Source organism: Eubalaena glacialis, chromosome X (genome assembly GCF_028564815.1).
Source record: "Eubalaena glacialis isolate mEubGla1 chromosome X, mEubGla1.1.hap2.+ XY, whole genome shotgun sequence".
In the NCBI taxonomy this organism is placed as follows: Eukaryota; Metazoa; Chordata; class Mammalia; order Artiodactyla; family Balaenidae; genus Eubalaena; species Eubalaena glacialis.
This window is the reverse complement of record NC_083736.1, coordinates 97245182-97259858: the sequence shown is the minus strand read 5'-3', so window position 1 is coordinate 97259858 and position 14677 is coordinate 97245182. Positions and strand designations below refer to the sequence as shown.

The following is a 14677-nucleotide window of genomic DNA, read 5'->3' as shown; positions in this document are numbered from 1 at the left end:
GATGGGCCTTTGTTCCTAACAGTAAATAATATTTCTATGTCCCTCAAATACTTTCTTTCATGTGTTATTTCAGTCTTCACTCTTCTTCTCATTTGCTCTCATGAGTTGGGGTAAAGGGATATTTTCCTTATTTTTAGTCTTTGGAGAAGCTGGGATTGCTTCTGACACCTGCTGATGGAAGTACATGAAAACCAGTAATATATAGGAATCATAGATCTGAATTACTTAGCTGTGGATCTGCTGATTCTTCTCAGTGAAACATCTAATACCAAAAACTCAAAATAAAATCTCTCCCTTTTTATCTCCCCAAGCCAGCTATTGACTTAGGGTAAAAAAATGCATTAGACATCATTCTGAATTACCTTGTACCACACAACATCAGGCTCCTGGTCGGACTTTTTAAAGTCATCCATGTCTGGGCAGGATATCTCCTTTCTTTTAGTGACTTCAGATTTTTCCAAATAGCGAATCCTGCTATTGTAGCACAGACCTGATTCATTCTCTGCAACAGTCAAGGACATTGACACCTTCATGCAATATGTCGAGTTTCTGTAGGAATAGAGAAATAGCAAAATGGCTTTATTGGGTGTTTACACCTATGTTTTTACTCTGTATATTTCAAGAATATTGACTTTTACATTTAGGACCTTGCCTAGAAATCAGAAACAACATGGAAACAACACAGAAAAAATTTCTACTTCAACTGACAGGAATATATGGAACAAAATGCTAACGTGGACATCTCTGGCCATGAGATAGCTAAATAGAGCAGCTGTACCCATCTTCTGAAATGTAAAATAATCAGACTTCTTTCCCAGTGGTAAACATTGCTATGTTGACAATCTGATAGCAAAAACTTATGAGAAAGTCTATAACTAGGGCTATAGCCATTTCTGGTTTGCCCTTATAGCCAGTCCCTTAACAGGTATTCCAAGGATTGTTAATTTTGCCATTGGTTTCTAAGCCAACATTTTCTTTTATAGGATACATACCAAAAAACAGATCAACAACTTGTATGGGTATAACTGAATCACTTTGTTGTACACCTGTAGCTAGCACATCATTGTTAATTAACTATACTCCAATATAAAATAAAAATTAAAAATAAAAACAGATCAACATACAGAAGATACCCGTTAACTCACATAGCTTTTTAAGGTGTTTACTGAGGTATGTCAGGGGTCAAATTTGGGTTCCTACAAAGAACAAATCCTAGCAGAGTGGATTAATTTTATCCATCAAAACTAGAATTATAAAGGAATTTCAACATTGAATTTTACCATAAAGCTGCTTTAGAAATTGGACATTAATGGGCTAACCCATAATAGAAGGGTATTTATGAAATTGAAATTCTGCCTTCATTTCCCTATGTATATCCCATGACATTTCCCAACCCTACTCTGCCTAGACTCCAGAAGGTATCAACCACACAAAAGAAATCTGGAAAGTATGAGGAAGAGACCAGAAGCAGCCTGGTAAGACTTAAAAGAAGGTCAACTGTAAATCTCTTGGTGAGACATTTCAGAATATGTGTTCTAAACATCAAGGGATACCTGCTGTTAAAAAACACAAAGTGCCAGGGATAATTCAAAACCGAGTATTTTTACAATTAAGTAATAACAATCCTGATAAATGGGATTAGCATGCCAACCAATAATTTTAAGATGGCCTCAAATGATTGTTACTGTTTGTACTTCTTAGTATTCATTGAAATTTCACAATATGCCAGACACCATACAAAACACAGGAGTGCAGATGGCTGCTGCCCATTGAGTTTACAAACTAAGTTAATCAAAATGACTGCTACTTGGATTTCTAGTGAAGTTAATTACTGGCAAGTACTCCTGACTATGCGATGCCTGTGTCATCTGAAGATGCACTTCCATTCTGATGTTCAGATGTAACCCCATTATACAATGTAGATTGTGAGCTATTGCTTTTCTCTCTTCCTCAATGAAGGTTCTCAGAAAGGGTATAATATATGCCCACTAGGGATCAAATGTAAGAACATTTAATTCTATTAAGAAATGTTTGACAGCTTCTTTAAGAGCCATGAAGCTAAAGCCACCAGAAATGTTTTTAAGTCTCAGACAATAAGGTAAAATTTGGTTCAATCAATTTGGCTCTTCTTGACTCCATTTTCAATACTTCAGTGCTAAACATGCCCATGTCTCCTTGCTTTCTTTAACACCCTACATGATGTGGCCTATCGTAACATTCTGTCCTTCACTCATTAGGGTGCAGTCGCAATCGTATTTACTCTGTTTCTTGAATATACTAAGCCTATTTGAGCCATGGTTGTTTATACTTGCTCTTCTCTTTGATTTTCTATCATGTGCTTTTTGTTAAGTGTGAGCAAAGAATTTGTTGCTCTTGTTCATCACTCTATTCCTGGGATCTAAGTTGATAGTAAGTGCTTAGTAAATCTTAGTTGATTAAATGTGTGGGCATCAAAAGGTATGTATTCAAGAGACATGTCCTCTCTGCTCTACTTTTGCATAAACCCCATATGGTACTAACCACCCCATCCCCATTCTACAGATTCATATAAGTATGTGGCTGGTCAAATATCACATTCCCTGTTTAAACATGACTCAGGATAATTCTGCAGGTATTCTTGTACCACCAGGGTAAGGATTAGCCAAATTTGGTGCATCAGCATACCAGCAAAGAAAAAAATATAATGACTATATCTGGGAGACAAGGAGGACTAGGGTATGTATAGGGTATGGAAGGAAGATAAATGGTCACAGTTTTTAAAAAGTTTTAAACAAAGAAGAAAGAAAAGCACCTCTGCTAAGTATGTAAAATATTATGAACAGTTCTTAATGTCACAGACTTTGATCATATCTGTTCCATGGTGTCCATCCATACAGGTGAAAGAGACTTACTTGTTAAATATCTTCCCATTTTTGTGTTACAAACCCAGAGAGAGAGAGCTGTTGACCAGCAGTCTCAAGAATAGAAGTATTAGACAGAATGTCCAGTTCCCTGAAAGGAGCTTACTATCCCAAATCTATTTAGTCCTGAGGAGAAAATAGGGTAGACTAAGTAAGGGACCAATATAATATAGTGGTTTCATAACAAAGCACTAGCTTTGAACTAAGATCCACTAGGTTCAACTAGCTCTGTGTCCTTGGGCAAGTTATGTAACATCTCTCAGTCTCAGATTCCTCAGCTGAAAAATGAGGATAAATCCTTTATGGTGGCTCCACTGGAGTTTGGAGGAAGAAGTTCTTTTTATTATACAAACTTAAGCAAAAATAAGTTTACTGTTTTCAGTTGGAATGGTTATAATATCTGACCTCTCCAGGCTGCTCTAACTATTAAGCAAATATAAAACATACAACACAGCATCTGGCCCATAGTAAATATTGAATAGACTGTCATTAGAATTGTTATTACCGCTTGTATTAGTTCGTACATATATTGTTGATAAATTAATAATTATAATTTATATGTGATGTAGTAATTGTGGACAATCACCAGTATAAGAAAAACAATACATTGGCAGCGATGGGTTAAGATATGCCACTGGCCTGGGGTGCTACTTGAGAGAAAAGAGTCTAGAAGAGGTCAGTTAGGCAACAGGCCTAGTACCAGTGCGTCATGAAGGTCTGAAAGGATCAAAAAGATATACTGACCTAGGCACAAAAAGAAGTTAATCAAGAGAAAGCAACTAAGGCAAGAAGGAACTTCCAAGTACTGTGAATACCAGCTATTAGGCAAAGGCCAGAACTTTGGAGGTCGAATTGTTAGTAAGAGTTCCACTAAGCCTTTTGCAAGTTTCTTAGACAAACACCTTCTATAATAAAGCCCAGACCCCTAGGCAAGGTTTCATGTTCCCTCTCCAAACTGCCCAAAGTATACACTATGTAGGTCATGCCAGCAGCACCTTCATTAACTTGGGATGAGGTTGAGGGAAGGGAACCCACCCTGTGAATGGCTGATAGGTTGAAGGAGGAAATAGTCTCTCACCCTTACCCACAAACAATCTTGACCAGGGCTCTGCATGAATTCACTCTTGCTCTGGTCTTTACCATGTAAAAGGCTGCTGACATACTGCTTGTTAGCCCACGAGCAAGCCCTAGTATGAAGTCCTTGATGACGACCAAGTTCTCCGGAACTCAAAACAAGGCCTGGTGTGAGTCCTGTTGTTTCCATTGCTGACTTGGGGGAGGTGTGATCAAGGATGCCTGACAGTCTGAGACTCAGGTTGATTTTTATCAGTTGTGTAATCCAGCCCTGGCACAGTTCCTGCTAACAGTCTTGCATTATAGAGATTTTACTTTGAAAAATGCCGCAGGCCAGTTCTATTTAAAATGTTTCCTGCAACTGGGACCTAAAAATGTTACTTTTCTTTCATTAGGTACAATTAGAGCTGTGCAAGTTTGAGGAGGCAGACTGACGAGTGTGCAAGAATGGGAATTGTACTTTTTTTTTTTCTGTCCTCCCTTCACATCCTGAGGAGGACAAGGAACACATTCAGGCTCAATATGAGCAAAGGGCCTTCACAGTGATGTTGCAGCAATGCCTTACAATTGTATACATTTGTAATCTTTCAAGTATTTCCATATCTCCTATTTTACTTAATTCTGGCAATAATCCAGGAAAAGGTGCAGGGTAAGTATCATCTACATTTTGTATAGGAGTAAAAGAGAGACACAGAGAGGATAAATAACTTAGTCAAGATCATATAGCTGGTCAGTGGCTTAGAACCAAGGCTCTGGCTGTTAACCCCTGGCCACTCTCAGAACTTGATGCTATCAGCTGAACTAACTCATGGTTATCCACACCAACTTGGGGATGCTCACAGAAAGAAATGCAGATGTGTAAAGATAACACTTCAAGAACACTGTTATTAAAATGCACAGCACAGAATTTTCAAATTTGTAAATAAACCTTGTTTTCTATTCCAAAGATTTAATGTTAGCTACTTTAGGTCATAATTTATACACTTTTTTTGCAGAAATATTTCTAAGGGAAAATGTTGATCATCTTGGGTTCCCTAAGGGGAAAAGTAAGACCTAGGATTTAAAACATACATGAGAAATACAGATGCCCCTTTCCAATTCCCATTTATAAAACATGCTAATATTATAAAATCTAAAGTTGTATTTCAAAATTTGAGTTTAAGTGCATTTGTTGTATCACCAGGGCTAACCTACTGAAAATAAACTAAATAAATTAGGGAACTCTTTCATATCTAAAAGCAGAAGCCCAGAAAAAATGCCTCAGGATATAGTTGAAACTTTTCTAAATGGTTCCTTCAACTGTCTTATTCTCATTTCAAAATAATTTCCTTGAAAATCACAGAACTATCTAATGGTTAGTAAACTAAAAAGTTTGTTTTCTGATATTTTTGAAATGTGAATTGACCACTATGCATAACTATCAATTAATCAATCTACCATTACTGGATGATATTGTCCTCAAACCAAAAGAACTATGAACTGATATTATACCAAATTCAAGGAAGGGAAACAAATGAATAAACAAACAGGATATTAGGCCCTTTGTTGAATTCCATTTCTCGAGAATCATTATAAAATAAGAAGATTTTACTGAAAAACATATTTGTGTGGAAAAGGAGACTTTCAGATGAGTGCAGAAATAAGTACATATAACTGCAAACATGCAATGTTAATACTTTAAAAGACCAAGAGGAGAAAAAAAGGGGGAGGATATAAATTACTAATATCAGAAATAAAAGAGGGGATATACAAACCCCATGAATACTAAAAGGATAACATAGGAATACTGTGAACAGCTCTATGCCCACAAATTTGATAACCTAGATGAAATGGACCAATTTTTTGAAAGGCAGAATCTGCCAAAACTCATACAAGAAGAATCAGGCAATATGAATAGACATATAGCTATTAAAGTAATTGAATAGATAATTAATAACCTTCCAAAACAGAAAGCACCAGGCCCAGATAGATTCACTGGTAAATTCTATCAAATATTTAAGAAAGAAATTATATCAATTCTTTATAATCTCTTTCAGAAGATAGAAGCAGAAGGAATACTTTCTAACTCATTCTATGAGGCCATCATTACCCTAATACCAAAACCAAAGACATTAAAAGAAAACTGCAGACCAATATTTCTCATGAACATAGATGCAAAATCCTCAACAAAATGTTAGCAAATCAAATCCAGTAATGTATGAAAAGAATTATACACCACAACCAAGTGAGATTTAACCTGGTTCGACATTCAAAAAGCAATTAATGTAATCCATCATATCAACAAGCTAAAGTAGAAAAAATCACATGATCAGATCAGTAGACACAGAGAAAGCATTTGACAAAATCCAAAACGCATTCATAATAAAAACTCTCAGTAAACTAGGACTAGAGGGGAAATTCCTCAACTTGATAAAGAATATCTACAAAAAACCCTACAGCTAACATACTTAGGGTGAGAAAGTAGAAGCTTTCCAACAATGACCAGGAATAAAGCAGTATGTCCTCTCTCACCACTCCTTTTCAACATTATACTGGAAGTCCTAGTTAATGCAGTAGACAAGAAAATTCACAGATTACATGATTTTCTATGTAGAAAATCTGAAAGAACTGACCAAAAAAAAAAAATGCCTGGAACTAATAAGCATTTATAGCAAGGTTGCAGGATATAAGGTTAATACACAAAAGTCAATTGCTTTCCTATATGTCAGCAATGAACAAGTTTTAAATTTGAAATTAAAATCACAATACCATTTATATTTTGGAAAACCCTAAATGAAACACATAGATATATATCTAACAAAATATTTACAAGATCTAGATGATGATAACTACAACACTGAGAAGAACAAAGCTGGAGGACTGACACTACCTGACTTCAAGGTCTACTATCAAGTTATAGTAATTAAGGCATTGTGATAATGGCAAAATAATAGACAAATAGATCAATGGAATAGAACGTTGAGCCTGGAAATAAATCCACATAAATATAGTCAACTGATCTTTTTTTTTTTTTAATCTGAGAAATCTTTCCTTTGCCTTCATTTTTTAAAAATTTATTTATTTTATTTATTTTATTTTTGGCTGTGTTGGGTCTTCTTTGCTGAACGGGGGCTTTCTCTAGTTGCAGCAAGCGGGGGCTACTCTTCCTTGCGGTGCACGGGCTTCTCGTTGCGGTGGCTTCTCTTGTTGCGGAGCATGGGCTCTAGGCTCATGGGCTTCAGTAGTTGTGGCTCGCGGGCTCTAGAGCTCAGGCTCAGTAGTTGTGGCACATGGGCTTAGTTGCTCCGCAGCATGTGGGATCTTCCCGGACCAGGGCTCGAACCCGTGTCCCCTGCATTGGCAGGAGGACTCTTAACCACTGAACCACGAGGGAAGCCCTCAAATGATCTTTGGCGAAGAAGCAAAGGCAATACAATGGAGCAAAGGCATTCTTTGCAACAAATGGTACTGGAATAACTGCACAGCCACATGCCAAAAAAATGAATCTAGACACAGATCCTTACACCCATCACTAAAAGTAACTCAGCATGGGTCACAGACCTAAACGTAAAATGCAAAACTATAAAACTGCTAGAAGACAACATAGAAGAAAACCTAGATGACATTGGATATGGCAATAATTTTTTTTTAAATTACAACACCAAAGGCATGATCCATGAAAGAAATAATTGATAAGCTGAACTTCATTAAAATGAAAAACTTCTGCTCTACGAAAAACAGTATCAAAAGAATTAGAAAACAAGCCACAGACTGGGAGAAAATATTTGCAGAAGACACATCTAATAAAGTTATCCCAAATATACAAAGAATTCTTAAAACTTAACAATAAGAAAATAACCCGACATAAAAATGAGCCAAAGACCTTAACAGACACCTCACCAAAGAAGGTACACAGATGGCAAATAAGCATTTGGAAAGATGTACATCATATGTCATCAGGGAAATGCAAATTAAAGCAACAACGAGATACTATTGCACATCTACCAGAATGGCCAAAATCCAGAACAAGTGACATCACCAAATGCTGGTGAGGATGCAGATCAACAGGAACACTCATTCATTAATGGTGGGAATGCAAAATGGTACAGCCACTTTGCAAGATAGTTTGACAGTGTCTTACAAAACGAAACATACTCTTACCGTATGATCTAGTATTCATGTTCTTTGGTATCCAACCAAAGGATTAAAGAAATTATGTCCACACAAAAACCTGCACATAGACATTTATAGCAGCTTTGTTCATAATTACCAAAACTTAGAAGCAACCAAGATGTCTTTCAGTTAGGTGAATGGATAAACTGTGGTACATCTAAGACAATGGCATATTATTTAGTGCTAAAAAGAAATGAGCTATCAGGCCAGGAAAGATATGGAGGAACCTTAAATACATGCTACTAAGAAAGAAAAAAAAAAGGCACTCTAAAAAGGCTACATACTGCAGGATTCCAACTATGTGACCTTGTAGAAATGGCAAATCTATGGAGACAATAAAAGATCGGTGGTTGCCAAGATTTGGGGGGAGGTATGAATAGGTGTGGTACTGAGGATTTTTAGGGTAGTGAAAATACTCTTTATGATACTATAATGGTAGATACATGTCACTATATATTTGTCCAATCCCATAGAATGTACAATGCCAAGAGTGAACCACAATGAAAACTATGGACTTTGGGTGATAATGATGTGTCAATGTAGGTTAATCAATTGTAACAAATGTTCTACTCTGATGAGAGATGTTGATAATGGTGTATGCATGTATGTGGGCAGGAGGTATATGGGAAATCTCTGTATCTTCCTCTCAATTTTATCATGAACCTAAAACTTCTCTGAAAAATAAAGTCTTTTTTCAAGAAAAGACCAAGAGGGCCAAAGCTCTGACCAATTTCTTAATATTATCATTTTACGAAGAGCCACAACCTTTTAGATGCATTCAAATGACATTTTTGAGAAACTTCTATGTGCCATGCTGCTTGGGCATATTAAAAAAGCAGATGTAAACAACACAATAACAAAAAATATCTGTGCTATAATAAGTTGAGGGAATACAAGATCTTTTGAAAATTTCACTTTTCTACTTTTCAGTCTATAAGCAAATAGTCTTATTTATAGTTGTGAAGAGTTCAGGGCTTTTTGTGTTTGTTTGTTTGTTTTTTAATAAAGAATGTTATCTTTCATGGGTGATATCTCTAGTCTATAATAATGTCAAAATAATAGGTTTGAATTTATGTACATTTGTTCCATTAGGCAGAAACACAGTTAATAAACAAACAAGGATTCATTGGAGGTATGAACAGGGAATACTTTATTAACTTCTTCTCCCCTGCTGAAATGAACACTCAGCCTTTGGAATGACATTGATAATCTACAACCCAGGACTATTCAAACATAATTTCCTAATGGTTCATGATACAGTCCAAAAAAAGGTCAACCCAGGGACTTGAACTGAACTGGACTTGAGAATTCTCACTGCTTGGGAACATGGCCACTACAGTCAGAGAGGCTTCGTTTCAAATCTCTACTCTATCATGCCCTAACCATGGATCTTTGGACAGGTCACTGAGCTTCATTTTTGTACGTGTAAAATGTGAATAATAAAAGTTATCCTAATAGGGTTGTTCTGTTACACAAGTGTTAAAAACCATGTAGGGTCTGAGATTTTTACCATACTTCCAATTTTCGTGGGTGTTGGTAGAAGACAAGAGACTCGGGTCAGAAACAATGGACAGTTAATTATTCACAGCAATAGAAATAGCCAGAATATCAGCATTTGTTTTGCTTCCCCAAACCCAGTTCCCACAAGGCAATACAAAGAGGGCCAGATGACACCAGCACAAGCAGTAGGCTGAATTACAGGACAGGAATCCCAAGCTTAGGAGGCACAAGTCCTTAATAATGGGACACAGGCATGCCTGCCTTTTGCTCCAGAGGGAGATACTATCTATATTTTCCAAGGCTGCAAGCAAAACCGTCATTTGCTCTGGTGGGAGGTGCAATTTCTACCTTTTAAGACTGTTCTCTATACATACATCCCTGAAAAGATAATCTGGGACAAGGGACAGTGCCTCTGTGCATAAGTCATGCAGAAATGCAAGAGATCCATAGGGAATTGTCTCTCAACAATGAGCTAATTTAAAGCTCTTAGCACAGTACCTGACATGTGGTAAGTGCTCCATAGAAAGTAACCCCCTCTTACATCATCACCACTGTATAATTAATACATTATCCACTGACTCCCAAGCCAAACTGTAAAGTAAATCTAGATGTTCTGTTTTGTTGTTTAAAGAAAGAGTAGCCAATGGACCAGGTTACAAGAGAAATTATATATATTCTAAAAACTACTGGCTCAAGATAAAATTTTGTTATCAAAATGTCATTCACCCTGAATTCAAAACAAACTATAATTTATCTGGGGGTGGAGTAGTTAAGTCAGATACCTACTCAAGAAAAATATTGTCTGTGTGTGTGTGTGTGTAAAATAACCCACTCATAGATAACTGAGAATTTTGGATCTTTCCAGTGGCAAGTTCGCCACCATTCTCAAGGAAAGCAATTGCAATCTGCCACCTAGGGGTGTGGGTAGCTAGTTAAAAATCTGTTGCTAGTGACTGACTGAAATGTGGGTAAAGGTAAGGGAATAATCAAGGGAAATTCAAAAGATTCCCTGCCACTATCATAACCCACATGTTACGAGTGACCCCTGATTTATTGTTTGGTTGAAGACAATTTTTCACTGACTCTATAACTACAGTTGAACAGTGAGGAGGTTAAGGGTGCCAATGCTCTGTGCAATCATAAATCCACATATAACTTATAGTTGGCCCTCCATATACATGGTTCCTCCATCTGTGGTTCTGCATCCATGATTCAACCAACTGTGGATTGTGTAATACTGTAGTATTTACTATTGAAAAAAACTGGCACATATGTGGACCCATGCAGTTCAAACCCATGTTGTTCAAAGGTCAACTGTATTTCTTACTTCTTCACTGCTTCCTATTTAGATTACACTGATATTTTTGTATATGTCAAAAAGTAGTTTTATAATTATTCTTATAATATTCACAAAAGTTTTGCTTTATCGCCCAAGTTACATTGCAAATACTTCAAAAGCACCGAGTTTCCTTTATATGTGGTTATATTCCTCCTCATACAGAAGCCAGAATATTCTATCTTTGTGTTGACAATTATATAAGTTAGTTGTCTTAGCAACTAAGCTGTCATACCCTATGCCTCCATGATCTATTCTCTGATCCCTGACTACCCACCATAACTGTCACTGTCAGAGGTCTTAAAAGACTGGTCAACATTCAAAATTTCTGCATGCTGCTCTAACTTCACTCTATGACCCACTAACATTTGGTTTCTGCCCCATAATTCTTTTGAATTTCTATCATTAGACTCAAGGACATCTTACTAGCCAAGTCTAATGACCTCTTGTTCACCCTCAGCCTATCTTACCTCAATGCATTGTTTGAAACTTGTAACTCTCCTTCAACTTTCTAAATCTCTCGTTACTTCTAAGATATCTCTCACTTAGGATTGTCTACTTCTCTGACCACTCCTTATAACTCTACTGCTGGCTTTTCTTCCCTGGGCTATCTCCAAAATGTTAGCCATCTTCCCCTAGGCCTCAGGTTTCCTTCCCCTGTTTTGTTTGCTTGCTTATTTGTGATTTTCTTCTCTCCCTCCAAACTTCATCTCCAGAAATTTTGTTCAAGCGCTAGATTCCAACTACAAACTAAGTACTGAAGACATCCAAATGTATAATATTTTTCTCTAGTTCTATCCTCTCTCTTAAGATCCAGCCTAGTACATCCATCTAACTATGATTCCATATTACTGTCATGAAGGCACTTATCAGTCCCAAACTGAACTTAGTACCTCTTCCCTACAGTCTGTTATTCCTCCTGTATTATCTATCATGATTAGGGGCATCACTAACCACACTACCTAGTTGCTCAAGTCAGATGCCTCAAAGTCATCTCCACTCCACCTCTCCGTACTTATTTCCCTTATACAATTGGCTAACAAGTTTCGCTAATTCTATTTCAAAATTCTCTCCTTATCTGATATTTCACCTAGGTCCTGCCACAGTTCAAGCCCTAATCGTGTCTTGCCTGTACTACTAAAGTAGGATCTTAACAGGTTTCCCTGTCTTCATTTTCTCCCTCCTCCAATCCTTTGGCCAAAAGAAATTATTTATTTTTAACTTCCTAAAAGTGTTTATAAGCAGAAGTGGAAGGATGGTAGCATACAGAGACAAGTGATCACAAGCTGAAGTTCACATTTAAAGTGTTATAGAAGGAATAAAAAAGGTAGGGCAAAAGATGTTCTGAGGCTAGAAGAAGGGACAGCAAAGAAGTAAGCAGGTAAGCTATAAAACTGTCGATGAGAGTGGACAGTGGCAGAAAGGAAGAGGTCAAGGGAGGAAAGCTAGGGATCTGTCCTAGGCACTCTGTTTTTCTTGTTCTATATCCTCTCCCTGGGTGATTTTAACCACTGCTTCAAATCCTACTTCCACTTCTCAAAACTACATCTCCAGCCCTGATGTCTCTCCGAAGGTCTAGACTCACACATCTAACTGCCTATAGGGTATCTCGACTGGTATGTGCCACAGTCTCCGTATGTCTAAAGGTGAACCCACCCCAGTTTCTCCTTCATTCTCCGTATAAGTATACAGCATCACTATCTACGTAGTTCCCTATAGTAGAAACCTGGGAATTACCTTACTCATTCTCTCATCCCTGCCCCTCTCTGGCATTCCCATGAATTCTACCTAGCAAAAAGCTGTGTACATGCACCACTCCGTCCCAAATTCCACTGCCCTTAGTTTACGTTTTGAATTACTGTGGCATCCCCCTAATGGGTCTCCCTGACTCCAGTATCTCCCCTTTCCTCACCATTCCAATTTCTACATTATGTTTTGAATGCTCTTTCTACAGAAGTCCCTCGAGAACAAGGGAAAACATGAACCCTTCCCACTAAGGTCTGATAATTAAAATACAAAAATTGAAATGGAAAGAAGACACATGATAACATTTTTAAAGAGAGCTAAAACAGTGGGATTTATACCTCTGGTACTTAACCACCTTCTTATGTAATACTTTAATGCCTGATTTATCATTTTTTTCTCTGTCACTATCTGACATAAACCCTTAAAGAATAAATGTTGTCTTTTTCAAACTAGTTCATAGAACAGAACATAATGCTCATATAACAAATAACGAATGTCTGATTTTTCAGATGGAAAAATAAATTAAAACCCACGAGTGTCTCTGCATGGCTAGTCCCTTGGGTACATAAATAATGGGTGAGAAGAAAATAGAGAGAGCTAGCCTGAGATGAGACCCTAACATCAAGCCAAGTAATTTGTCACATGAAGCCATCAAATATTTTTAAGCTTGAAAGTAACGTGATCATAGGAAAGGTTAGGAGGATATTAGGAATTAGAAAGAGATTAAAGTCAGGGAGATAATTTAAAAAGCAACAGGGGCATTCCCTAAATGGGAATGGATGTCAAAAAAAGTTCCTCAGGTATTAGCAATAAGACTTGGTGACTGATTTGATTGTTATTAAAGGGAGGTAGTCTTGGTGATTTTGAGATTTCTATACTGAACAACACAGGGATATAGGAGGAAAATCACTTCTTGGGGAAAAGGTTGACTTATGAACATTTGAATTTGGGATATCTATGGGACACACAGGAAATATGAATCTAGATCAGGAGTTGGCCAACTACAGGCCAAATCCTACCAGTTGCCTGTTTCTATAAATAAAAATTTGCTGGAACATAGCTACTTCTTCGAGTATTGCTTATGATTGCTTTTGTGCTACAAGTAGTCGGGACAGAGGTCCTTTGCTTACAAAGTCTCAAATAATTACTATATGGCCCTTTAAAGAAAGTTTCCTGACCAAGTATCAGAATCTGGCTGTGTCTAGAACAGGACCTACAGAACCTTCCTAGCGAGGGGGGCACCAGAGGCTACTGAGAGGTTGGGGCTGTTTCCTGTTCTAGAATATTCCATCTCTAGGAGGGGAGGGCCCCCTGAGTGGGACAAACCATTATGGTGGGGGGGGTGTTTGAGACTTTTTGTACTTGATTACAAGCGCTTCACGTTCTTGATTCTGAATCTTTTCTGACCACTCCTGCTTCTTCCCACCTTCAAAGACTTTCAACAGTGTAGGGGGTTCTCTTATGTCCTGGGGTGGGGGGAATCTTCCTCACGCACCCCTCCCACCCCCCATTGTTTCTGGAAGCTGGAACAGTCCCATGTTACTCTGACTTGGTCCCTGGCCGGTCCCCTGACCCACCCCCAGTCCCGTTCGCCGCTCCCCCGCCCCCCCCGCCCCCCCCCGCCCCCCCCCGCCCCCAGTCCCGTTCGCCGCTCCCCCGCCCCCCCCGCCCCCAGTCCCGTTCGCCGCTCCCCCGCCCCCCCCCGCTCCCCCCCCCGCCCCGTTCGCCGCTCCCCCGCACCACCCCCCCGCTCTCCCCCCCCCCCCCCCGCCCCGTTCGCCGCTCCGCCCCCCCCCCCCCCCGCCCCGTTCGCCGCTCCGCCCCCCCCCCCCCCCCCCCCCCCCGCAGAACGGGTCTCAGATCTGCTCACTTCTCTCCAGCAGCCGGTTGCAAAGGGACCAGGCCTGGCCACTGCCAGTGGGACCGGGGCAGAAGGAGCAGGTGAGGAGGAAGAGGAGGCAGGGGCCAC

At 38.7% G+C, this 14677-nt stretch overlaps 1 protein-coding gene across 1 annotated transcript in view; it reads right to left on the bottom strand.

Moving 5' to 3' along the window:
- Positions 1-14677, bottom strand: part of IL1RAPL2 (interleukin 1 receptor accessory protein like 2) — a 720608-nt gene that overhangs the window by 497758 nt on the left and 208173 nt on the right. Inside the window, exon 5 of the mRNA XM_061178193.1 lies at positions 363-549. Within this exon, the coding sequence (XP_061034176.1) occupies positions 363-549 (187 nt within the window). The remainder of the gene's footprint in view (positions 1-362; positions 550-14677) is intronic.